We start from the raw sequence: 26755 nt of genomic DNA on the forward strand, positions 1-26755 counted from the left end.
TCCAGCTGTTCTTCTGCCTCACTGTTCCCTGCCTCTGAAGGCAGCTGATAACTGTCAGACGGCCCTGGCCCCCACTCTGCCTCCGACACAGAGCCTTCCCAAGACTCCAGGACTGGCCCCTGTTCCTCCCCAACCTCCTCACTGTCCGAATCTGCTGCCAGCTCCACTGGTTGCTGGCAGGCCACAACACTAGGAAAGCCCACTGTGTTTGCCTGCAGTCATACCCTAGCTCATTTCCACAGCTCTGCCCTATCAATTAGGCCCACGTCGCACACTATTTTAAAAGCGTGGCAACCCTAACGTGACTCATCTACAATGAGTGTAGATGATTAACTCTAGTTTCAGGATCTGCCAGATGCCCTCGAGGCTGTCCACAGCGATTGCAAAAGTGAATGCAGGAAGCCGGCCATAATGTAAGAAAGCCTACGGCGGGGAGCAAACGTGTTTGAAATGAGTTTTATGGCTCTGAAGAGAATGTAAATAGCAATAGCAGTTAGACTTATATACCGCTTCATAGGGCTTTCAGCCCTCTCTAAGCGGTTTACAGAGTCAGCATATCGCCCCCAACAACAATCCGGGTCCTCATTTTACCCACCTCGGAAGGATGGAAGGCTGAGTCAACCCTGAGCCTAGTGGGATTTGAACAGCCGAACTGCTGAACTGCAGTCAGCTGAAGTAACCTGCAGTGCTGCATTTAACCACTGCGCCACCTGGGCTCTAAACACAACAGCAGCCGATTTTCTTTTTTTTAAAAAAAAAAAGTCCTGCTCTCAGGCGTGTAACTCAAAGTACGGCAGGACCCCGATGGAAAGGGAGGTAAACAGCAATAGATTAGGAAGAGTCAAGTTCTGAATGCCCTTCGTATCCAATTTACTCGTCCATTGATTGAAGATGTATCTGTAATCCTTGTTGGGCTCCATTAATGGATGAAGTCAGAATAAAGGCCAGTCAGAAGAAATTTGTTATACAGTGGAGCTTCAATACTCGACTGTTTTGAAACTGTTTTGAATTTGGTACTTGACGTATTTTGATGGGGAAATTTTGTCCCTGCTACTCATTGTTTTGTTTAGTATTTGATGCACAAGTTAGAACCTGTTGGTATGGGCTGCCTTTTTGGCTCACTACCGTGTTTCCCCGAAAATAAGAGAGGGTCTTACGTTCTTTTGACCCCCGAAATAAGCGCTTGGCCTTATTTTTGGGGGGGGGGGAGGTCTTATTATTTTTGAGGTGCAGGAGGTGGCGAGCATGGTCACCTCACGGCTGCTGCTGCTGTGCTGCAATATTTTTTGGGAAGGGCTTATTAACACATGGGCTCAAAAGCCTGATTGGGCTTATTTTCTGGGGGTGGGTCTTATTTTGGGGAAAACAGGGTACATTATTCCTTATGGGGAAAAAATTGTTTAGTAGTCACCATTTTGGGTACTCATTATGCCCCCCAGAAAGAATTAACGATGAGTGCCAAGATACCACTGTAAACCACATTCCCTTAACCAGGATTAACAAAATTTAATTTAGGATGATGTTCCATACTTTTTTTCCTCTTCCCTATATGGGCTTGTCACTTATGCAAAATCATTGTGCAATAAACCAAGAGGAGGTTAATGAGATAAGCACCCAGTCTATTCACCGAGGTGAATAGATTCAGTGGATAAAATAAAGAAAATAATTCCGTTTGTCTGTCTAGTGTTGTTACTGGGCAGTGCTGAGCCTTATGTAAAATTATATTGACTAGGTACGCGAAGAAGCCTAGCAAAATACAGGTAGTCCTCGACTTACAACAGTTCATTTAGTAACTGTTGAGAGTTACAACGGCACTGTGGTTGGATCCGGCCCATGGGGCCATCCAGGAGAATGTAAGGGGACGGCTGTGTCACTTCAGTCCAGTCTACCCAATGTGAAGAGGAAACATGGGGCCAGCCTGGTCTACCCAGTGCAAAGAGGAAACATGGCAGCAGTTTGGGGAGTGGCATCAAGCTGGCCACGCCCACCCAGTTGTCCATGCCCAGTGAGTGGCGTCAAGCTGGCCATGCCCACCGTTGTCCATGCCGTGAGTGGCGTCAAGCTGGCCATGCCCACCCAATTGTCCATGCCCAGTGAGTGGCGTCAAGCTGGCCATGCCCACTCAGTTGTCTATGCCCAGTGAGTGGCATCAAGCTGGCCATGCCCACCATTGTCCATGCCGTGAGTGGCGTCAAGCTGGCCATGCCCACCCAATTGTCCATGGCCAGTGAGTGGCATCAAGCTGGCCACGCCCATCCAGTTGTCCATGCCCAGTGAGTGGCGTCAAGCTGGCCATGCCCACCCAGTTATCCATGTCCAGTGAGTGGCGTCAAGCTGGCCACGCCCACCCAGTTGTCCATGCCCAGTGAGTGGCGTCAAGCTGGCCGTGCCCTCCCAGTTGTCCATGCCCAGTAAGTGGCGTCAAGCTGGCCACGCCCACCCAGTTTGCCCATGCCCAGTGAGTGGCATCAAGCTGGCCACGCCCACACAGTTGCCATGCCCCCCCCCCCGGGCCCCCCGAGGTCAACCACAGCCCTGATGCATCCCTCAATATAAATTGAATTTGACACACCTGCTCCAGACTTTTTGTTTCCTGGTCTGGTCTACCTGGTAGGATTCTGATCTACACGCAACAACAGAGACCCCCATTCTCTCTGGATTTCCGACCATTTGGATCGGAGCTAGCTAACCAAAGAATAAATCCAGAAAGCCGTGGCAAGTGTTTTGGTTGCAAAACCCAATTTAATAACCAACGCTGAGGGCATACAAAATAACAAGAACAGATCACTTTGGCACTATAGAGTGAATCAAAAAGCAGATGTACAATATCCGTCACAGAAAAAAGATACGAAATACAATGGCAATTTCTCACTGATCGGTCTACTTTATCGTCCTCCAAAATCAAAATAGTAATATTAACAGAACTCTACAAGACACTGGGGAGGGATGGAGGGGGGGGGAGAGAGAGAGAGAAAGAGAGAATTAGAGTATCATAACATTTGAACTGAACAAGATATGCAACAAAATACGCCAGGCAGAGGATGTGATTTGCAAGTTTAAATCAACTCTTAAAATTACCTGTTAAGGTTATACCTTCAAATCTGGAAGTTAGTCCTCTGAATCAGCCCGTTTTGTACGGAGCCCCCATAAAAACCTGTCTAGTTCGGAGGATTACGTCCCAGAAAACAATTCTTAAAACACGCCCGATCAGGAGATCTTGCACACGCTTAATAAACATACTTCTACGTCTTTGTATCTCAAATTTAATGCAGTCTTAATTCGTGAAGTCACATAGGGTGGAATAGGAATATCGTCCCGATGCGATAGAACGTTGAGTTTTTAAAAGAAATTTAATCTGTACTGGCACAGAAACTTCCCCCCCACCCACCCACCCAAAATACCTTTAATACAAAGGATTAAAGCTGACAATCGTTAAGTTGATCTGTAAGATGCTGTTAATTCTCTTTTTGTTTCTATTGCAACAAATACGGCGAATGCTTCTTGGAACAGAGATGATAGGGGAGTCTCTCTGGGTTAAAATATACGCGACGAACTGCTGGAATCAACAGTAGTTCGACGATCTTCATTTTCCCCTTATTTCTTGTAAATTTTACGAGTCTTCCCCTTTGTCAGCTTGTCTTAGAGCAGGGGGGGTCCCCAAACTTGGCAACTTTTAAGACCTGTGGACTTCAGCTCCCAGTGGGGTTCTGGGAGTTAAAATCCGCAAGTCTTAAAAGCCGCCGAGTTTGAAGACCTCTGTCCTAGAGTTGAACGCAGAAGCTGAAGACATGATCGCGTCAAACCGTACGCTGAACTTAGCTACTTGTAATGAAGGATGGAGGAGGGTGGGGTTCTTAAAATTCTTAAGGGGACCCCTGTGCCATCCAGGATGCCAACTCCTGGCCTTCAGTACGATAGTAGAGGGATGAATGAACTTTGCAGATGTTAAGCTGGCCTCTCCCTTGCTAACTCAAACCCAGGTACGTCAAAACTCGTCTTTATCTATTGTGGGAGTGTTAAAACATAATTTTTACAAGAAACCTGATTTTTTTCTTCTTCCCCCTCCCCCTCCCCTGGTATCCGGTAGTTTTAACAGCATTCTTACCCCCGAAACTGCTCCATTCCCAGTTTTACCACTGGAGGAAATTCATGTCCAAGCTTTTCTCTTCCTTCTTGGGTTCGTTTTTCAAGTGCTTTATGGGCCACTTAATTTTTATCATTGGTTCCATTTGTTCCTGGAGTCGATGGCGCTTCATGTGGGCGTTCCGACTTTTTATCTTGTCAAACACCCTGGAGGTAGACCAGAGGCAGGACTCTTCAGTTGTACAGTCCTCTCCCTTTCTTTCTCCCTCCTTCTCTCTCCCTCCCTCCTTCCCACTCTCCCTTTCTATCTCCTTCCTTCTACCTTCCTCCTTCCCTCTCTCCGTCCTTCTCTCTCCCTTCCTCCCCTTTCCTATCTCTCCCTCCCTCCCTCTTTCTCCTTCCCTTTCTACCCTTCCTCCCTCTTTCCCTCCCTCCTACCCTCTCCCTTTCTCTCCCCGTCCTTATCTCTCCTTCCCTCCCCTTTCTACCCTTCCTCCCTCTTTCCCTCCCTTCCTCCTACCCTCTCCCTTTCTCTCTCTGTCCTTATCTCTCCTTCCTTCCTTCCCTCTCCCTTCCTCTTTCCCTACCTCTCCCTCCCTTCCTCCTACCATCTCCCTTTCTCTCTCCATCCTTCTCTCCCTCCTTCCCTCTTTCTTCTTCCCTCTCTCACTTCCTCCCTCTCCCTCCCTTCCTCCTTCCCTCTCCCTTTCTCTCTCCTTCCCTATCTCTCTCCCTCCTTCCCTCTCTCCCTTCCCCCCTCTTTCCCTCCCTTCCTCCTTCCCTCTCCCTTTCTCTCTCCTTCCCTATCTCTCTCCCTCCTTCCTTCCTCCCTCTTTCCCTCCCTCTCCCTCCCCCCCTCCCACACACAAACACAGAGAAGCAATTATTATCAGCCAGTGTAAGCAAACACTAGTAAACGGTGCCAGATACACAACACACGTAACACCACTTCTACATGAGCTGCATTGGTTACCGGTGTGTTTCGGGGTGCAATTGAAGGTGCTGGTGGTTACTTTTTAAAGCCTCGCATGGCTTTGGGACGGTGGTGCCTGAGGGGTCATCTTTGCCCAAGACCCTCTGCTCATCCAACTAGATCGAGAGGAAGGGCCATGCTGCAGATCCCGTCGGCCACAGAATGTCGGGGACAAGACGAAGGGTTCTCCATGGAACATCCTCCCTTCAGAAATTGAGAGTGGCTCCAACCCTGTTAAGCCCTTTTTTTTTTAAGGTCCCAAAAACCTGGCTGCGTTCTGGAGTTTGAGATGCTGAACCTGCTAAGTTTCCCCAATGTTTGGTTAACTGGCCAATTGTCTTGGCTGCTTTTATATTTATTTTGGATATCTTTATTGCTTTAAAATGTTTTCAGCATTCCAAATGTAATGTGTGTTTTTTTTAAATGATAAGCCGCCCAAAGTCATTGACAAAGATGGGAGGCTGTAGAATGAATGAATGAATGAATGAATGAATGAATGAATGAATGAATCATCCCTTGCAGGATGGAGTCTGGGCAACTGAATGGAGCTATTTACTGGCCCGATGCCCTTCCCTGTCGCCAATGCGGAGTTACATTCAACAGATATATTTTCAATGTGCCCAGAGAGAGAAATATCTGCCTCTACCTAGGAGCGAACCCACAGGCTCCTGATTGTGAGGAGAGAGCTCCACGTTTAGGCCACTGCACTACCGGAATGAATGAATGAATGAATGAATGAATGAATGAATGAATGAATGAAAATAAAAATAAAAGAATATAAAACAAAACAGGCTCTCTCTTTGCTCCAGCTTTTTCTGATGCGCGTGGACCAACAGCCATCAGAGGAAAGCAAAAGCTTTCTGAGAGGCCACAGCAAATGAGCCTAACAGGTAAAACATGGAAGCGGGGAACTCCTCCGGAGATTTAAGCATTGTCACCGAACACAACCGCGAAATGTCAAAAGAGAACAAATAAACGGCCGTACTACCTGGCACACTCCTTACAAGGGAAGACCCCCTGGCCGCCTGTGCTTCTCGGGGCATCTAGGCTGTCCTTCTGGCCGCCAGCTGGACTGAAGGCACCAGGCGCTGCCTTTTTGTAATTCCTCGATTTCGGCTTATTCTCCTGTTCAGGCAGGTGGCAGTGCCGCTTCTTGGGGCTGCAAACCATCTGAAAGTCACGGAACATCCACATGTTGGTTTGATTACAATTCGCACGTTTCCCCAATGACAAAAGCTGCTACTTGAGCCGTGAAAAGCGCCATCGCTGCAAACTAGTCAGTCGGTACGTAGAAATCAGAGGTTCCCCAACCTTTAAGACTAGTGGACTTCAACTCCCATAGCTTGCTGGAGAATTCTAGGCGTTGAAGTCCACAAGTCTTGAAAGTTGCCAAGTTTGAAGATCTCTGCAGTACATCAATACAATGAACCAGTGGTGGGATTCGAATAATTTAAGAACCGGTTCTCTGCCCTATAATGACCAATTGGGTAGGTGGGGCTCGGTGGTCATGTGACTGGGTGGGCGTGGCCAACTCAAGGTCACTCACGTTGATGGGCGCTTCGCCTTAGCTGTGACAATGTAACGAGGGTTAACCAGAGAGACAGTTTCTGTAAGCAGGGTAAAATAAAGATGAGGCTAGAAACAACACCAGAATGTTTCCTTCCTGCCTTCCTTACAGGATTAGCCCTGGAAAGTGGAAAAAAGCAAAAGGAGATTTCTTCCAACAATCGGTTCTCTGAACTACTTAGAAAGTTGCCAACCGGTTCTCTCAAATAGGTGCGAACCGGCTGAATCCCACCACTGCAATGAACCCTAAAAAGCCATGTGAAAAACCGAAATGAGGACTGCACCCGCCATCATTATGTACAGTACTTTAACTTATGGACCTTGGCTGAGCCTGCAATTAGAATAGAATAAGAATAGAATGGAATGGCATAGAATAACAGAGTTGGAGAGGACCTTGGAGGTCTTCTAGTCCAACCCCTTGCCTAGGCAGGAAACCCTACACGGTTTAAGACAAATGGCTATCCAACATCTTCTTGAAAACTTCCAGTGTTGGAGCAGCCACAAGTTCTGGAGGCAACTTCTGTTCCACTGATTGATTGTTCTAACTGTCAGGAAATTCATCCTCAGTTCTAAGTTGCTTCTCTCTTTGATTAGTTTCCACCCATTGCTTCTTCTTCTACTCTCAGATGCTTTGGAGAATCCCTCCCTCCCTTACTCCTTCCTTCCTTCCTTCCTTCCTTCCTTCCTTCCTTCCTTCCTTCCTTCCTTCCTTCCTTCCTTCCATAGAATAAAATAGAATAGAATAACAGAGTTGGAGAGGACCTTGGAGGTCTTCTAGTCCAACCCCCTGCCTAGGCAGGAAACCCTACACGGTTTAAGACAAATGGCTATCCAACATCTTCTTGAAAACTTCCAGTGTTGGAGCAGCCACAAGTTCTGGAGGCAACTTCTGTTCCACTGATTAATTGTTCTAACTGTCAGGAAATTTCTCCTCAGTTCTAAGTTGCTTCTCTCCTAGATTAGTTTCCACCCATTGCTTCTTGTTCTACCCTCAGGTGCTTTGGAGAATAGCTTGACTCCCTCTTCTTTGAGGCAACCCCTGAGATATTGGAAGGCTGCTATCATGTCAATCTTAGTCTTTCTTTTCATAAGACTAGACCAGTGTTTCTCAACACAGGACTTCAAGTTGTCAAGGTTGAGAAACACTGGACTAGACATACCCAGTTCCAGCAACCGTTCTTCCAATGTTTCAGCCTCCAGTCCCCTAATCCTCTCGGTTGCTCTTTCTTTGGGCTCCTTCCAATTTTCCAATTTTGTTTATGTTTGGAGTAGGGTTCTAGGACAAGGGTTGGATCCCTGAAAGCCTCCGGTTTTATTTTAAGGATTAAAATAAAATCAATTCGCCAGCCATTTTGGAAAAGTGCCAAGTGCAGTCCCCAAATGGGTACAGTACAGCCGCTTCTAATTCACGAGGCAGTCCCATCCTTAACGGTTTATGAGAAGCCCATGGAGCCATAAAGGAGTTGCAACAACTTTTAACCTGAAAAAAATCAACAAGCTGCAACACGGCGTGGAAAGAACCACTTTCTAGATTGCAAAATGCAAACACGGAAAAAATGCCACGGGTTTTTACAGAACAAATATTTATTCCGACAGCTTCACGAAAGGCAAATCAGAATCGGATCAGGGAAATCTCCTGCAGGACCCTGAAAATTAGCTGCGTGAATTCTGCATTTTCTAAAGTAACCGGCGGATATGGTGTAAAGGGGCGGAGGGGGGGATGTAGCTTTAAAAAATATCCATCTCCTAAATCTCAGCTGTCGTTCCCAACCAACGTTTCAATCTTGCTCTACCTTTTCTTCATCCAATTCCGTCTCATCCTGCTCGGTCCTGGGTCTCTTTTCTCCCACCTGCGCTCGGGTGCAGTCAAATTTGAGTATTTTTTTCCAGCTGTAGTAGTATTCGACACACTGAGAAACGGTCTTAGTTTGTATCTTGTTGAAGGAGGAGGAAAGAAAAAAAATCATTTCAATATGGGCAAAACGGAAGGAACCGTTCTGATCTGGGCTTCCCCAAAAAAGCAGGAGGCAGATTCCTGGTCCCAGCAAAACCCCTTTTATTAAACGAATGTGTGTCATTCCCATTCAGCAAAGGCCTGGCAAACAGTCTTTCAAAGGAATATTTAGGACTACAGACCTTATCTAACTTGGAAATCTGCCATGTAATTTTTTTTTTTTTTTCCAAATGAGGTGCGGTGCAAGGAAAGACTTTGGCACAGAGTCTCTGAGATTCACGGACAGATCTTCACACTCCTGAAACGAATCTAATGACCGAGCAAATGAATTGTTTCCTGCAAAAAAAACCCTCCCCTTTCGCTCCTCTTTTATTCCCTATGGGAGGGGCCATTCAACGTCCACCTGTGGCTTTCCTCCCAAGTCGACCCTGATTTCTGAGCTGTTCTTTTCTTCTGGCAGCTCTGCGCATGTGCACACTGGGAACAGGCTCCAGCTGTTCCTCTGCCTCACTGCTGTCTACCTCCACAGGCACCTGATCACTGCCAGATGGCCTCGGCCCCCTCTCTGCCTCCGACACAGAGCCCTCGCCCGAGCCTTCCCCAGCCTCCAGGACTGGCCCGTGTCTCTCCCCAACCTCCTCACTGTCTGACTCTGGCCGCTGTCAGGCCACAATAGGAATCCTTTTAAACAACTCAATAATCACGGTGGAGATGCTGCCTTACTCTGCACACCTTCTTGCCTTCAGAAAGGTGTGAGATCAGATTTAAGATTCAGGTACACAAAGTCCTCAATGTACGAGCCCAAAATTTCCACTGTTAAGCGAGACCGTTGCTAAATGAATTTTGCTCCATTTTATATGACCCTTCTTTTCCCAGGGGAAAAGAGGAAATGAAAGCGCCCCTTTGGTGGAAAGGCTCACCTTCTTTTGTATGAGGTAGAAGTCCTTTTTGTGCAAGGCGAACGATTTCTTGAACAACTGCTTCTCAGCAGGCGTCCACAGATGTGAACCTGGAACACCAACAAGAAACCAATTAGCAATAGAAGCAATCTGCTTTAGCAAAATTAACCTCTTTGCTGCCTCCCTTTGGCTTATTTCTGTCTCCTGGGGAAAACCTTCTCACTTAGCGAGTTCATTGATACCTCTGAAAAACTCAAGAGCCTCTTTCGCTTTATTAATTAACATTTAGCAGCCACACAGGTGAACAAACCAATGCACATTTCCCAGTAAAGGAAACACAACATTAGACGTTATTTCCCATCACGGTAGTGGACAGAAGGTCCAATTATCCACAAAATTTAAATTTAAATTAACAGTTTCATTTATTTCATTTATTAAATTTATAGGCCGCCCAATCCCGGGGGACTCCGGGTGGCTTACAATGAAAGAAGAAAAAAAGAAAAACAAAATAAGTAAAAAAATAGTTTAAAATACACAACACACACACGTTCTAATCGGGGCTGGACCTTAACACTAAGGTCAACAGCCCCAGGCCTGCCGGAACAGCCAGGTTTTAACGGCTTTCCTGAAGGCCATGAGAGTGGGTAAGGTCCGGACCTCTGGGGGTAGCTGGTTCCACAGGGTCGGAGCAGCCACAGAGAAGGCTCTCCTCCGGGGGCCCGCCAGCCGACACTGTCATCCCTTTTTATTACTGCCTAACTCCTAATTTTTAAAACCTTGAAGCTTTTTTCCTTCCAAGGACTTACTTGCCAAATATCACTGACTTTACAATGAATGCCCAAACTGTAAGTTTCCATTTTTCTTTTCCCGTTTTTAATTGAATTGAATTGAATTTATTATATTTATATGCTACCCTTTTCCCCCGAAGGGGACTCAGGGCGGCTCACAATTCAAATCAGGGAAGTGGGGTACAGACAGAAAATAAAAGACAGAACATAACAATACATAATTTAAAAACACACAACAGTCATACCATTCGAGACGCGGGCAACAGCTCTTTAGCCCCAGGCCTGTCGGAACAGCCAGGTTTTAAGGGCTTTGCGGAAGGCAAAGAACTGCATTCCTTCCTCCCATCAAATGAAAAATGATGGTGAAAGGGCAAGGAACTTAAAAGATTTCCAAAGGGTGCAACCCCCTCTATCCCAAAAAAAGTTGACATCCTAGAAGAAAACAGAGACGGGCTCACTGCACAACCTCACTGCTCCAGCTGCAAAATTTAAATATCTACCGCTACTGCTACTAGCACTGATGACGTTACCTAGTTTGGGTCAACAGAACAAAGAAGCTCAGAAACTCCCCGCACACACATAATCACCACAAGCCGATCAACCACAACTGTTGTGTTCTGGCTGACTGCACAACCCCACGGCTCCCGCGGCTGGATTTGACTATCTGAACCCCGTGGCTGTGTATCCTGACCAACGGAGGTGGTCTTCTTTTACCTGAGTAGTGGTAGTTAGCCAGAGGATGGGCAGGAGGCTTCTGTGGCCCTTGGAGTAACATCATCTCCAGTGCTTCCTAGAATTGGTTTCAGAGAAGACAATGGTTAACTCTTGTAAAAGTAGAAAGAGTCGGGGAAATCTTCTTTTTTTTTAAGTTTTTATTTTACACACATAAACACATCAACAAGAACAAAGACATGACTTAAGACAACATAGGAACAAGAAGTTCCATCGTATATCATACAGCAGATCCGAATCGGTTTCTTTGCAGTTAGCGTTTTCCCTTCTATACCTTTCTATCTTACATTCATGGTCTCTTTATTCGTTATCCATTTTTATGTATAATTCTATATTTATTTATACTTAGCTGGTTATAACCAAATATTGTTTATCTATAATGTGCTATATATTCTTACTATCGTTTATTCTCTTACATACAATTCCAGGTATACATTCACATGGTTATTCTTTTTCTTTGCCAATCTTATACTATTATTACTCCATTTAAGAGATTATAGAGTACAGTTTGGGTTGTATTGTTTACCATCCCAAGCATCTGTTGTGACACCATCTTATTTTCTCTTTCTTTTCTTTTCTCTGCCCTCCCCAGCCTCCAGGAGCTCTCTGAAAGCCTCCATAAGGCTCTGCACGGCCATTTTGGTGAAGAGGGAAGGGTTTGGGGAGGCCAAAAATGCTGCATTCAGTGTATAAGACGCACCCAGATTTCCAGCCTTTTTTGAGGGGAAAAAGGTGCATCTTATACTCTGAAAAATACAGTAGCTCTTCTCTCCCCCCCCACTTTCTTTCCAGTCCACCTGGATATCCCACTGCAGCATCTTACCAAAATGTTTCCTTGGGCTTCGTGCAGACAATGTATGGCTAGTTCTAAATTGGTCCCTCCGCCTGGCATCGCGCTGGAGCAGGCCAACTTGAGCAGATCTGCCACTGCAAGAGAATTCGTTTCAAAAAAGGATTTGTTAAGTTCTGCTCAGCAGGAACTGCAACTACACGGTGCACCGGCAGTCCTCGGCTTACAACAGTGGGCTTGGTGACCCTTCAAAGTTACAACAGCCACCGAAAACAGTGAGTTGCGACTGTTTTCCCACGCTTGCCGCATTCCCTGCCGTCACGTCATCAAAACCCACACGCTTGGCATCTGACTCATGTTTATGACGGTTGTAGTGTCCCGGGGTCAAGTGACACCCCCTCCCCCTTTTTGCGACCTTCTGATCAAGCAGATTCACTTAACAACCGTGTTTGCTAACTTAACGGTTGTAGTGAATCGCTTAACAACTGCGGCAAGAAAGGTTGTAAAATGGGGCCGAGCTCATGTGACAACTTAGCAATGGAAATCCTGGGTCGTAAGTCGAGGACTCCCTGGAGAAGTCGTGCAGGTGGGGCGGGAAGAGCCTCAAAGAGGAGGGAAACCTGCCCCCGCACCTCTCTTCTGGGTCTCCTTGTTGGTGACGATGTCGCCCCAGGGCTTCCAGACCAGTGAGGCTGGGTGCTCGTAGTCCTCCAGAGTTGATCTGTCTTGGAGATCGGGTATATTGGCCTGGAATCGGCTTCCAATGTTAATGTGCCTGAAACAGAGATGCAGAACAGCGTCATTTCTTTCTTTAAAAAAAAAAAAAAAGCATGAACGAGGAGGTAACTGTTGAAAAGAAAAAAAGAAGGAAAAAAGGGGATGCTTGTATAAAGAGCAGGCTTAGAAGGGAGGATTTCTCCAGCTCTGTTTCCTGAAACTGACCTAAACTCTAAGGAACCCTTAGCAGGTGAGGGGGGGAAAACGTGACCCGACAAAAGGGCGAATGTCAAAATCGCGCCCGACTAAACCGCGTCACTGACGTCATCAACGCGGCGACAACAGCCAGCGTGGAGAAAGAAGGGCGCTTTACAATAGCGCGTCGAAAGAAAGCCGATTTAATTTAAGGTAAGGGTTAGGTTTAGGGTTAGGTTTAGGGTTAGGTTTAGGGTTAGGGTTAGGTTTAGGGTTAGGTTTAGGGTTAGGTTAAGGGTTAGTTTAGGGTTACGTTTAGGGTTAGGGTTAGGTTTAGGGTTAGGTTTAGGGTTAGGTTTATGGTTAGGGTTAGGTTTAGGGTTAGGTTTAGCATTAGGGTTAGGGTTAGGGTTAGGTTTAGGGTTACTTTTACAGCGCGCTTCTGTCTCTGCGCTGTTGTCGCCCTGTTGATGACGTCAGCGACGCAGTTTAGTCGGGCGCTGTTTTGTCGTTCGCCCTTTTGTCGGTGAACTGGGGAAAATAGGCACCTCTTCAGTTTGCTGGATTTAGAAACAATTTTACTGCTGTTGTTTAATATCTGATTTAGTATCCACCAGTGCTTGATCAAAAGATGGAAGACAGTGCAACCAGTGGCGAAAATCAAAAAGTTTCCCCTACCAGTTCTGTGGGTGTGGCTTGGTGGTCATGTGACCGTGTGGGGCGTGGCCTGATGGTCATGTGACCAGGCGGCGTGGCGGCACAACTGATTCACCCACAATGCAAAAAGCAGCTGGACTTCACACAAAACGGCCCCTGCAACAAAGTGGGAACCTCACAGAGAGCTCAAAAAACAAACTATCCCACTTGACACAAAAATAACACAAAACCTGCACCGCTGACTCACCCACAATGCAAAAGCAGCTGGGCTTCACACAAAACGGCCCCTGCAACAAAGCGGGAACCTCACGGACAATCAGGCGCCGTAGGTAGTAAAAAAAAAATGCTAAAAAAAGTTCCAGCACAGCTGATTGTTGCACAGCTGATTGTTGGAACTTTTTAAAGCATTTTTTTTACTACCAGTTCAGGTGAACAGGTAGCAAAAATGCTTTAAAAGGTTTTTTTTTTTTAAAAAAAGCACAGCTGATTGTCTTTCTTTTCAATTGTGTCATCAAGTTTGTCCTTTGTTTTTGCAAATCACCTTCGGAGGCTATAAAATAATAAAAACATGTGTATAAATTAAATAGCCAAGAGAAGATTTGAACACACGGAAGAAAGAAAATGGAAGAATAGTTACAGCAGTCAAAATATTGTGCTTGCTAGGCGACACGTCACTAAAAGAGAGAGAACATGAGGTGTTATTGCACCCACTGATGCCACTTACGGTTCTATGTTAATTTTGGTCGTATCTTTCACAAGGGAGAATAAAAGGGCTCCATCCATCCCATCTGAAAATAAAAGGCACAAGTTAGAAACAAAGTTTATGAAATCTTTCTCTTCTCTTTATCATTGTCAACTGCAATCTCAGCAGCAGGACCAAGGATAGCTAGTGGCTTCTTCTATTTTTCACTGCTCTTTAACGGGATCAATCAAAAACCTTTTCCCCCCCAAAAAACGCAACTTTTTTTTTAAACCCCCAAAGGGCAAAAATAGAGATAACAATGCAGCTGCTCGGTGAGGATAGACCATTTTCAATGGTTTATTTTTTAAAATAAAATTCATCGGCTGCTCATCTTACCACAGGGTAACTCTTTATCAATAACTATGATAAATAAAGACAGAACTATACTCTTTTTTGGAGGGGGAGGGTGATTGGAAGCAGGAAGAGGAAATAGGAAGGAAGGAAGGAAGGAAGGAAGGAAGGAAGGAAGGAAGGAAGGAAGGAAGGAAGCAAGCTGTTGAAGGGAGGGGAGGAGAAAGAAAGAAAGAAAGAAAAAAAGAAAGAAAGAAAGAAGAGGTAAAAGGGAGGGAACAAAGGAGAGAGAGAGAGAGACAGACAGACGAAGGAAGGAAATAAGATGTTGAAGGGAGGGAAGGGAGGAGAAAGAAAGAAAGAAAGAAAGAAAGAAAGAAAGAAAGAAAGAAGAAAGAAGAGGTAAAAGGGAGGGAACGAAGGAGAGAAAGACACACGAAGGAAGGAAGGAAGGAAGGAAGGAAGGAGGAAGGAAGATGAAGAGAAGGAGGAACGGAATGAAGATGTTGAAGGGAGGGAATGGAGATAAAGAAGAAGAGTAAAAGGGAGGGCCAAAGGAGAGACAGACCAGACAAGGACAAGGGAAGACAGGATAAGAAGATTTGAAGGAGTAAGGGGAGAAAAAAGAAAGAAATAAAGAAAGAGTAAAAGTGAGGGAAAGAAGGAGAGAGAGAAGAGACAGGAAGAAGGAAGGATGAAGGAAGGAAGATGTTTGAAGGGAGGGAATGGAGGAGAAAGAAATACAAAGAAGAAAAGAAAGAAAGAAAGAAAGAAAGAAAAAGAAGAAAGAAAGACAAAAAGAAAGAAGAAGTAAAAGGGAGGGAAGGAAGGAGAGAGAGACAGAGGAAGGAAGGAAGGAAGGAAGGTTGAAGGGAGGGAAGGGAGGAGAAAGAAAGAAAGAAAGAGGTAAAAGGGAGGGAACGAAGGAGAGAGAGAGAGAGACAGGAAGGAAGGAAGGAAGGAAGGAAGGAAGATGTTGAAGGGAGGGAAGGGAGGAGAAAGAAAAAGAAGAAAGAAAGAAAGAAAGAAAGAAAGAAAGAAGTAAAAGGGAGGGAAGGAAGGAGAGAGAGACAGATGAAGGAAGGAAGGAAGGAAGGAAGGTTGAAGGGAGGGAAGGGAGGAGAAAGAAAGAAAGAAAGAAAGAGGTAAAAGGGAGGGAACAAAGGAGAGAGAAAGACAGACGAAGGAAGGAAGGAAGGAGGGAGGGAGGGAGGGAGGGAGGGGAGAGGAGAAGATACAAATAGTGGATTAATTTTACACTGGGCAGCTTTATACAAACCTCCCAGAGGAGGAGGAGGAGGGCTGGGTAATTACCTAAAACGGAGGTGTACATGGAGACCGGAGTGGGATTTGTAGTAGTAGAGCAGAGGGTGTTGAAGTAGAGGCCGGAGCCCTCCCGGATGGGGCTGAGCATCGGGGGTGGCGTGTAGGGAGAGCACTGCATTAAGCCTTGAAGAAAATGGTCCATGAGGAAGACAGGTGAGCGAAGGTTACTCTGGTAGCATCCTCCGGTCCCGGGCTGAATCTCGTTCCCAGCAGGGGAAGGAGGTGGGATGAGCAGGGATTTGGGGTGAGCTCGCTTCTTCTTCTTCTTGGGGGGCATGCCTTCCTGGAGATCTTTATCATCCTGGCTTTCCTTCTCGTTCACCTGATCCAAAAGAAACGGAGCCAAAGACTTTTAGATATTGATGGACTGGGAAAGGAAAAAAAATTAAGGTGGCCTCCACCGTTGTGTATCCTTAAAAGGAATACTGCATCTTTGCCCCAACTATTCCAGGTATTAAAGACCACCTAGAATCCCACTGCAGGGATCCTGCAATTATAGGATCTAGTCCAACCTCAGCTTGGTTTCTCTAGAATCCACTCTACCCAAGTTGTCTCTGACGCTATCAACGAGCTTTGACTTAAGAACCTCCTTCTATTTCCCCCCCCCTCTTTTTTAATGACCCCGTAATCTCTTGCATCAGAGTGGAGTCAGGGGTGACTTGAGTGGAGCTGAGCATTTACTGGCCGAATGCCCTTCCTGACACCTACACGGAGTTCACAGCAGGCATTTTCTCTCTGTGCCCAGAGAGAGAAATATCTGCTGCTACCTAGGATCGATCTCACAGCCTCCTGATTGTTGAGGTAAGAGCTCCATGATGAGGTCACTACGCCCCCCTCTAAGACGTTTCTCCTATGTTTAGTTAAAATCATTTCCCTTACCATGGCTGCTCTTTGGAATAACAGAAAATAAATCTGCCTCAACTTTTACGACGTCTCTTGAAATTATTTTATTTGTATCTCCAGCCTGTATTGTTTTTACAAATAAAGCGGTGAACATATTCAACACACTGTCCTCCACCTCTTTTCCCTAACAACAACCCTGTGAGGTGGGTTGGGCTGAGAGAGAGTGGCCCCTAATTAACCCAGCCGGGTTTCATGTACATCCTAAGGCGGGACTAGAAGCCACTGTCTCCTGATGATTGGCCCAAAGCTACCCAGCTGGCTTTCATGCCTAAAGCGGGACTTGAACTCGCAATCCCCTGCTTTCTAGCTTGGTGCCTTCACCGTTAGACCAAACTGGCAGATTATGTTTCTTTCGGGAACATATCCAAACCATCAGACTTGGTTTTCTCTCCCCGCCCCAACCAATCCTGATAACCAAAGATTTTACGGACATTAGCCCAACCAACGGTAATAACAATCAAGATTTACCCACAGTACCAAATATATCAGGTTTGATACCATATTAAATGTTATCTCCCCCAGGGAATCCTAGGAATGGGAGGCTATCAAGAGACATTCAGAAAGTCAGGAATCTCCACCGTCTGCCCCATGCCCAGAGGATTTCAGAAACTCGACACTGAATAACCATTAAAGGGGAGGGGAGGGGAAATCAATATCCCCCCAAAAACCAAAAAAATTACTGCTACGCTCTTGTTTTCATTTTTAAAAAAGTACTTTAAAGGTGGTTGAAAGCTGCAATCCCGAAGAGAAACTGAAAATGCAAACTCCGTTGGCGATGGGATTATGACATCACTATGCTGCCCTTCCAGCTACAGATTTTCTATCTATAAATGTTGAACTGGGCGGGGGCGGGGGGGGAAACTAGGGTCCCTTTATGACTTGTGGACTTCAACTCCCAGAATTCCCTGAGCCAGCTATGAGAATTCTGGGGAGCTGAGGTCCATAAGTCAGTGTTTCTCAACCTTAGCGACTTTAAGTCCTGTGGACTTCAACTCCCAGAATCCCCCAGCCAGCCAGCTGGGCTGGCTGGGGGATTCTGGGAGTTGAAGTCCACAGGACTTAAAGTTGCCAAGGTTGAGAAACACTGCCATTAAGTCATAAAGGGGCCACCTTTCCCCACCACTGACTTAGGACGCCACTTTCTCACGTAGCATTGATAAAAGTTTATAAAATTGATAAAAGCCCTTAAAACGTACAAATTTGTAATTTCACACACTAATTGTTTTCACTTAACGACCCCCATAATCGGGTGGGTTGCTGCCGGTTTTACTACCGGTTCCACGACCGGTGGTGACACAGTGGTTAGAGTGGTTAGAGCCGAGGTGGCGCAGTTGTTAGGGTGCAGTACTGCAGGCCACTTCAGCTGACTGTTATCTGCAGTTCAGCGGTTCAAATCTCACCGGCTCAAGGTTGACTCAGCCTTCCATCCTTCCGAGGTGGGTGAAATGAGGACCCGGATTGTTGTTGGGGGCGATTTGCTGACTCTGTAAACCGCTTAGAGAGGGCTGGAAGCCCTATGAAGCGGTATATAAGTCTAACTGCTATTGCTATTGCTATTGCTACTGCAGGCTAATTCTGCTGGCTGCCTTGAACTTCGAATCTCACCAGGCTCAAGGTTGACTCAGCCTTCCATCCTTACCCGAGGTGTGGGTAAAATGAGGAGCCCGATTGTTGTGGGAAAATAGGCTGACTTTTTAAAAGCGCTTAGAGAGGGCTGCAGAGCCCTATGAAGCAGTATACAAGTCCAAGTGCTGTTAAAAAAAAACAGGTGAATTTCTTATTTTTCAAAACGGCCAATTCTGCACAGGGAGGGGCTTGACATATACTGCTGCACGACATGTAAAGGTCCATGAATTAAACGGAACTTAAAAGCAAGGGTGAAATGCTACAGGTTCGGACGGGTTCACGCAAACCGGTGGTAAAAATAATTTTCCAATAATCATCTGTGACCCGCGATTTATATTAGCTAAAAAGCATGGTTTCCTACTTTCTAGCAAATCTAAATCACGTGGCACAGCGGATTTCCCCCCCCCCCCGCCTCGTTCGCTTACCTTGGTAGGCCCGCTCTGCGTATGCGCAGAGATGGTGCAGGCGAGCGAAGCGTGCGCTCGCGTTGCTACCAAACCAGCAGCAGAAGTAAGTGGATTTCACCCCTGCTTAAAAGCAGTCCGTTTTATTTGTCATTTAAAATTTGTACTGCAAATCAGCACCCACTTGCTGTTGATTGGCAGCCATTATGGGTACCGAGACGGGCATTACGATAGGCGCGACCGCTCCATCTTCTGAAAACCTTTTCGCTTCGGGAGGAACCGCTCGGTCCGCTGCCACCTGGAAGGGCCACTTCTCTGCCTCATAGGCCTTTAAAAAGGAAATATAAAAAGAAATATCTATTCTGGCAACAAGACAAGTTGCGAGTGGTAACACAAATGCCAATTTGTTCTTTCAAACTGCAAGCAAGTTCTCGTCTTAACGACCGTAATGAAGCCTGCCCATTAACGGTCATAAGTCATGATGGTCCCAAATGCCGGTCATCACACGACTGACCCAATTTTATGACCTTTATTGCAGTGGACATTAAGTGACCCCACAAGCAGTTAAGCAAAACCATTGTTTGTCACGGGGAATTTTTGCCCCCAAAATTGGAAGTAGATGCCGGTTTCCAGCCAAAAAGTTGTAAATTGTGAACCCGTGACTGTGGGAGGCCGCAAATGGTCGTAAAATGCCTGAAACACGATCCCGTAACAGCGGGGAGGGGCTTTGGGTTGGAAGTACCTTTCGGGGGAACTTCCGTCATAACTTTGAACGGCCGCTAAATGACAGCTCGTAAATTGAGAACTACCTGTTCTTTTGTCCCAGATTCCGTATTCTAAACTTAATCTGGAAATAAATATTTAAGATTTAAAAAGCAAGTGGATAGAAATATTTTGTTTTTGTTTTTTACAACCCGATAATGTCTTCATTCAGGGTAGAATCGAGGTGACTGAATGGAGCTGAGAATTTACTGGCCAGTTGCCCTTCCTGATGCCTAACATGGAGTTCACAGCAGATATTTTCTCTTTGTGCCCTGAGAGAGGAACACTCTGCCACTACCTAGGGTTGAATTCTCAACCTTCTGTGTGAAAGGCGACAGGGTTGACCACTAGGCCATCACGCCACCCGGGAAAGAAATATCTAATGAAATAACAAATCGAATCGTTCACAGTGGTATAAGGGTTCCCTGTCTAGGCAGGGGGTTGGACTAGAAGACCTCCAAGGTCCCTTCCAACTCTGTTATTCTATTCTAAACATTCCCCCTTTCAAAGCTGTTAGAACTGCAATCCTAGATAGATTTAACTGGCCGTTAAATGTCATTTTATTCAATCTAGTCAGACCTTCCCGGAAGCCTACCCGAAGTAATAATAACCATGCTGGGATAAGTTCAAATAAATAGTCAAAAAGACTGAATTGTGGATTAATAATTCTTAGCATTTTGTGTAGCGATTTCTCAACATTCAAAGCATTTCACACGCATGAGTGCAATTATCTTCTTTAAAATAGCTTCATATCCCCATTGGCAAGTTCACCCTCCCTTTTTAATGCGGTGGGTTGTGTTTTTTTTTCTACGTGGATTATTAGCTGCCTGGAGCTTTTGCCGGTAAAAAACAAAACAGCTAAATAGTAAATAAGTTCTTACAGTACAACTGTTTGGGAAGACGATGAAAGCCTCCTATCTCCCTTAGCATGTGAAAAGATGACATTTTATCTCCCTCAATACATCCTGGCAATATCTTGAGTTTTAAAAAACCAGCTGTGCTCAGAAATAAGAAGCGAAGTACGCAGACTTCTTCTGGGAATCTTAGCAAAGATCTCGTAAGGAGTGCATTGAGCAGACTAGCAATATAAAGGAATATTTGTAGCCCAGGGTTGAACTCTGTGGGATCCTTAGTGCTCTCTGAGCTTGGTGGGGGGGGTTCCTTGCATACGTTTCATGCACCCAACTAGGTAACATCATCAGTGTTAGTAAAGAGTGGGGTTTGTGGGAAACAGGAGGAAGATTGTGCGATTGTTGGTGCTCTCTGAGCTTGGTGGTTTTCTTGCAGATGTTTCATGACCCAACTAGGGAATGTCATCAGTGCTAGAAGGGAGTAGTTGAGGAGGAAGGAGGAGGGGGAGGGGAAGGGGGAGGGGAAGGGGGAGGGGGGGAGGAGGAGGAGGAGGAGGAGGAGGAGGAGGAGGAGGAGGAGGAGACTCATCCTCTGGGGTCCTCGGTGCTCTCTGAGCTTGGTGGTTTTCTTGCAGATGTTTCATGACCCAACTAGGGAATGTCATCAGTGCTAGAAGGGAGTAGTTGAGGAGGAAGGGGGAGGGGAAGGGGGAGGGGGAGGAGGAGGAGACTCCTCCTCTGGGGTCCTTGGTGCTCTCTCAGCTTGGTGGTTTTCTTGCAGATGTTTCATTACCCAACTAGGGAATGTCATCACTGCTAGAAGGGAGTAGTTGAGGAGGAGGGGGAGGAGGAGGAGGAGAAGGAGAAGAAGAAAAAGAAGATGACTCCTCCTCCTCTGGGGTCCTCGGTGCTCTCTGAGCTTGGTGGTTTTCTGGCAGATGTTTCATGACCCAACTAGGGAACATCATCAGTGCTAGAGGGAAGCGGAGTTTGCAGGAAGGAGGAGGAAGACGAAGAAGATGGCGAAGGAGGAGGAGTGTGCAGTCCTTGATGCTCTCTGAGCTTGATTGTTTTCTTGAAGATGTTTCATTACCCAGCTAGGGAACATCATCAGTGTTAGAAGGGAGTGGTTGTTTATAAACAGAGAGCAAACCCTGCTCCCTTCTAGCACTGATGACATTCCCTAGCTGGGTTATGAAATGTCTGCAGCAAAAACCGCCACGTTCAGAGAGCACCAAGGACCCTGCAGAGACCAGAATCTAAACTAAGTCCGATTAAAAAGAAAATTGAGGTTGACTATCCGGCCGGCCTCCTTCTTTTGATGGGCTCCTTCAGCATCGGTGATAAGGAACATTGATTTACCCAGGTGAGATTCCCTTTACCTGCTGTCTTTCCTTCCCTGACGGAGACTGCCACTGCTCACCACAGAAACACAAGTGACTGCTCAGGCCCCTTTCGGTATAAAACAGCTGATTGCAGGTTGCACAGCGAAAGCTGTTCCCTTTCTCACTCCTGTCTCCAGGATCTGCCTCAGACTTACTACTGTTGGCAACAATCGAAGTAAGCAAGGGGAGAAACGGAGCGTTAGGAAAAAGTGTGGTTTAGACGACTCCAACCTTACGACAACCTTAACTTATGTTCTTGCACTTCAGAGACCCTTTGAAGCCAGCCTGGGAGGAGTGGGGGAGGGGGGAAATGTTTCGATGGATCATTGGCCACCGAACCATGAATTGGGGAAGGAATCTCACTGGGAGATCATAGATCCGTGATGGTGAATCTGGCACGTGTGCCGGAAGTGACATGCAGAGCCATTCCTCCGGGGTTAAATTCAATTCAGTTGAATTGGTGGGGCTTTGTGGGCGTGGTGTGGTTTGGTAGGCGTGGCAGGGGAAGGATACTGCATAATCCCCATTCCCTCCCCAATCTGGGGCCAGCCAGAGGTGGCATTTGCCGGTGCTCCCAACTACTCAAAATTTCTGCTACCGGTTCTCCCAACTACTCAAAATTTCTGCTACCGGTTCTCCCAACTACTCAAAATTTCTGCTACCGGTTCTCCCAACTACTCAAAATTTCTGCTACCGGTTCTCCCAACTACTCAAAATTTCTGCTACCGGTTCTCCCAACTACTCAAAATTTCTGCTATTGATTCTCCCAACTACTCAAAATTTCTGCTACCGGTTCTCCCAACTACTCAAAATTTCTGCTACCGGTTCTCCCAACTACTCAAAATTTCTGCTATTGATTCTCCCAACTACTCAAAATTTCTGCTATTGGTTCTCCCAACTACTCAAACTTTCTGCTACCGGTTCTCCAAACTACTCAAAATTTCCGCTACAGGTTCTCCCAACTACTCAAAATTTCCGCTAACGGTTCTCCCAACTACTCAAAATTTCTGCTATTGATTCTCCCAACTACTCAAACTTTCTGCTACCGGTTCTCCCAACTACTCAAAATTTCTGCTACCGGTTCTCCCAACTACTCAAAATTTCCGCTAAGGGTTCTCCCAACTACTCAAAATTTCCGCTAACGGTTCTCCCAACTACTCAAAATTTCCGCTAACGGTTCTCCCAACTACTCAAAATTTCTGCTATTGGTTCTCCCAACTACTCAAAATTTCCGCTAAGGGTTCTCCCAACTACTCAAAATTTCCGCTACCGGTTCTCCCAACTACTCAAAATTTCCGCTAACGGTTCTCCCAACTACTCAAAATTTCCACTGCCGATTCTCCCAACTACTCAAAATTTCTGCTACCGGCTGCTCAAGAGAGAATAACCGGGAAGGGGAGAGCTGCTTAGGGCCATAGGCTGCCAGCCCAATCAAAATTATTATTTATTTCCTTTGGTTGCCTGCTTATCAATCACTTTCAAAATTCCATCTTTGGAAGCGCCGATGGTCTCTCTGCTTCCCGGCTGTCTTTCCTCATAGATGTACTGAATTATCATCTGTTCGATGCTGGAAGCTTATTTAACTTAATTCAGTTTTATTGGCGCGAGGAATTGAAACCTCACATTCTGTTTCTTCCTGGGCTTTCCCAAATTCTCTCTCTGGTAAGGCTAAAATTAAGAATTATTACGAGTGGGCCAGGTTTTAGCGCTCTTTTGGTTTATTTTTTCGGGATGCCTTGATCAGACAGGGGAAGTCAACTCAGGGAACCTAAACCGGGACAGCTGAAATTACCTGAACAAAAACTGTGTGTGTATGTGTCTGTCTGTCTTGAGTGTTGGATAAACTATGGTGAAGGATATTTCTTTTGTAACCATCATTGCAATTAAGTCGCTCTCTCTCTCTCTCTCTGTATGTATGCGTATGTATGTGTGTGTTCATGCATGCGTGCATAGAGAGAGGGAGAGGGAGACTGATACACAGATATAGCTCTACATGCATACACTGTATATATATTTCTGTATGTGTATGCATATACCCTGTTTCCATAGAAATAAGACCTCCCCGGATAATAAGGCCAATCGGGCTTTTGAGCGCATGCGCTAAAATAAGCCCTCCCCCAAAAAATATTTAAACACATATGAAGCCGGTCTCCGCCATTTCCTGTGGGAGAGGGGGGAACATGCCCCACATGCACCTGTCATCCACGCAGAAGAGCCTCGCGGAGGCCACTCCTGCACCCCTTAGTGGCGGCCGCGAAGAGTGGCAGGCCCAGCTAGGGCTAGCGAGAGTGTGCCAGAAACAGAGACAGAACCTCCGGCCCTCTCTGGATCAGCTGATCAGCGGGCCGAGGTTAAGAGGCCTCCTGCATCTCAAAAATAGTAAGACCTCCCCAGAAATAAGGCCAAGTGCTTATTTCGGGGGTCAAAAGAAAATAAGACCCTGTCTTATTTTCGGGAAAATACGGTATATATAAAAATGTGTGTGTCTGAATGCATGTCTGTATGCATCTGTGTGTGTATGTGCACACATGTTTATGTACACCCAAAGACACATACAGTTACATACACTAATATTTTAGGCAGTATTAAAGCATAATAAACCCTTGCTTACCATCCAGGGGAAAAGCATTCCTCTTTGACTGCATTAGTAAAGCTGTAGATATTTCCACCCTGTGGAGAGAAAGAAAGAAAGAAAGAAAGGAAGGAAGGAAGGAAGGAAGGAAGGAAGGAAGGGAGGAAAGGAAAGGAAAGAAAGAAAGGAAAGAAGGAAAGAAAGGGGAAAGCAGGAAAGAAAGAAAGGAGGAAGGAAAGAAAGAAAAGGAAAGAAGGAAAGAAGGAAGGAAAAAAGGAAGAAGAAAGTAAGGAAGGAAGGAAAGAAAGAAGGAAGGAAAAAGGAAGGAAGGAAAGAGGGAAAGAAAGAAGGAAAGAAAGAAAGACAAAAGGAAGGAAAGAAGGAAGGAAAGAAGGAAAGAAAGAAAGAAGGAAGGAAAGAAGGAAGGAAAGAAGAAAGAAGGAAAGAAGGAAAGAAAGAAGGAAAGAAAGAAAGGAAAGAAAGAAGGAAAGAAAGAAAGAAGGAAAGAAGGAAGGAAAGAAGGAAAGAAGGAAAGAAGGAAGGAAAGAAAGAAAGAAAGAAAGAAGGAAGGAAAGAAAGAAAGAAGGAAAGAAAGAAGGAAAGAAAGAAGGAAGGAAGAAAGAAATTAAATAAATAAATAGACATAGAAGTAGGTTGTTATATGTACAGATGAGGGCTATTCTTTAGAAGACTTTACAAGGTAAATATTATCATAAACTTCTTTCTGGTGCATTTACACAGGTGGTTTCTTTACCTGAAATCAGTTTGATTCCTGGTGCTGATCCAGACACAAACAGTTCACTTAGTGAGTGTTCAAAGTTACAACGGCACCTACAAAAGTCATTTACGGCCATTTTTCGCACGTATGACTCTTGCAGCATCCCCACTGGGGTCACGCGGTTTACATTCGGGTGTTTGACAACGGATTCACACTTGTGACGGTTGCAGTGACCCATGAGGCCGCTCGATCCCTTTGGCGGCCTCCTGGCGAGCAAAATCAACGGGGAAGCCAGGTTCACTTAACAACCGTCTTACTAACTTAACAACTGCAGTGATTCACTGAACAAACTTGGGGCAAGAAAGGTTTTGAAAGGGAGCAAAACTCACTTAACCTCTGTCTCGCTTAGCAACAGAAATTTCGGGCTCAATTGTGGTCGTAAGTCCAGGACTACCTGTATCGCCCCTATGTACCTCACTGGCCATTCCCAAAGTGTCATCAGTCAAATGCTTTTTGGGGGCCTCAGCTTTCTTTTTGCATTCTAGTGTTTGGGGGTCATTTCTAACTCTCTCTGATTTTAAAAATGGACATTTTATAGCAATAGCAATAGCAGTTAGACTTATATACCGCTTCATAGGGCTTTCAGCCCTCTCTAAGCAGTTTACAGAGTCAGCATATCGCCCCCACAATCTGGGTCCTCATTTCACCCACCTCGGAAGGATGGAAGGCTGAGTCAACCTTGAGCCGGTGAGATTAGAACCGCTGAACTGCAGATAAGTCAGCTGAAGTGGCCTGCCCCCTAACCACTGCGCCACCTCGGCTCTTAAGAATCTTAAGATTTTAAGAATTCTTTGACAGCCAAGCCCACCCCAGGGGCTCTTTTGTGACTAGTGCACGGCCTTCTATCATGGCTGCCAACTTTGGGCGGGTTCCTAAAATACATACAGGTAAAGGTTTCCTTCGCACCTATGTGCTAGTCGTTCCCGATTCTACAGGGGGGTGCTCATGTGTTTCAAAGCCGAAGAGCCAGTGCTGTCCGAAGACGTCTCCGTGGTCATGTGGCCGGCATGACTGAACACCAAAGGCGCACGGAACGCTGCTCCCTTCCCACCAAAGGTGGTCCCTATTTTTCTACTTGCATTTTTACGTGCTTTCCAACTGCTAGGTTAGCAGAAGCTGGGACAAGTAACGGGAGCTCATTCCGTTACGCGGCACTCGGGATTCGAACCGCCGAACTGCCGAAATTTCTGATCGGCAAGCTCCGTGTCTTAGCCACTGAGCCACCGCATCCCCTAAAAAATACTTTGAATCATTCCAAATATTCATCAGGTCCAGAACTTTGAGAAACCCTGATATGCCTTGAGGATTTACTTCTGTCCCAAAGGTGCTTTTTCCCCCGAAAAAAAAAAGCAAGTGGGACTTTGTTTTCTTCCCTGGAACACGTTTCACTCCTCACCCAAGAAGCTTCTTGAGTTCTGGACCAGAAGTGAAACGTTTTCAAGGAAAATAGCAATAGCAATAGCAGTTAGACTTATATACCGCTCCATAGGGCTTTCAGCCCTCTCTAAGCGGTTTACAGAGTCAGCATATCGCCCCCACAGTCCGGGTCCTCATTTCACCCACCTCGGAAGGATGGAAGGCTGAGTCAACCCTGAGCCGGTGAGATTTGAACCGCCGAACTGCAGATAGCAGTCAGCTGAAGTGGCCTGCAGTACTGCACCCTAACCACTGTGCCACCTCGGCAACAATTAAGGAAGTGCAGTTGCTTTTAGGAGCACCCACCCTTGGGACCACCATACTCTAGATCAGGGGTGTCAAACT

The 26755-nt window shown here is 45.9% G+C and overlaps 1 protein-coding gene across 2 annotated transcripts in view; it reads right to left on the reverse strand.

Annotated features, from left to right (window-relative positions):
• Positions 1–2513: 2513 nt before the first annotated feature.
• Positions 2514–26755, reverse strand: part of ZNF541 (zinc finger protein 541) — a 35573-nt gene continuing 11331 nt past the window's right edge. The window contains exons 5-17 of one of the 2 annotated variants that reach the window (XM_032228365.1): positions 24256–24314; positions 21642–21801; positions 18831–18974; positions 15702–16035; positions 14079–14142; positions 12418–12560; positions 11819–11922; positions 10978–11053; positions 9497–9585; positions 8416–8556; positions 6045–6226; positions 4106–4290; positions 2514–2936 (exon numbers count right to left, since the gene is read on the reverse strand). In XM_032228365.1, coding sequence (XP_032084256.1) covers positions 4131–4290; positions 6045–6226; positions 8416–8556; positions 9497–9585; positions 10978–11053; positions 11819–11922; positions 12418–12560; positions 14079–14142; positions 15702–16035; positions 18831–18974; positions 21642–21801; positions 24256–24314 — 1656 coding nt within the window. In that variant the 3' untranslated portion in view covers positions 2514–2936; positions 4106–4130. Of the gene's footprint in view, positions 4291–6044; positions 6227–8415; positions 8557–9496; positions 9586–10977; positions 11054–11818; positions 11923–12417; positions 12561–14078; positions 14143–15701; positions 16036–18830; positions 18975–21641; positions 21802–24255; positions 24315–26755 lie in introns of both variants that reach the window. The other variant, XM_032228364.1, reaches the window with a different exon arrangement.

This window comes from Thamnophis elegans, chromosome 12 (genome assembly GCF_009769535.1).
Source record: "Thamnophis elegans isolate rThaEle1 chromosome 12, rThaEle1.pri, whole genome shotgun sequence".
Lineage (NCBI taxonomy): Eukaryota > Metazoa > Chordata > Lepidosauria > Squamata > Colubridae > Thamnophis > Thamnophis elegans.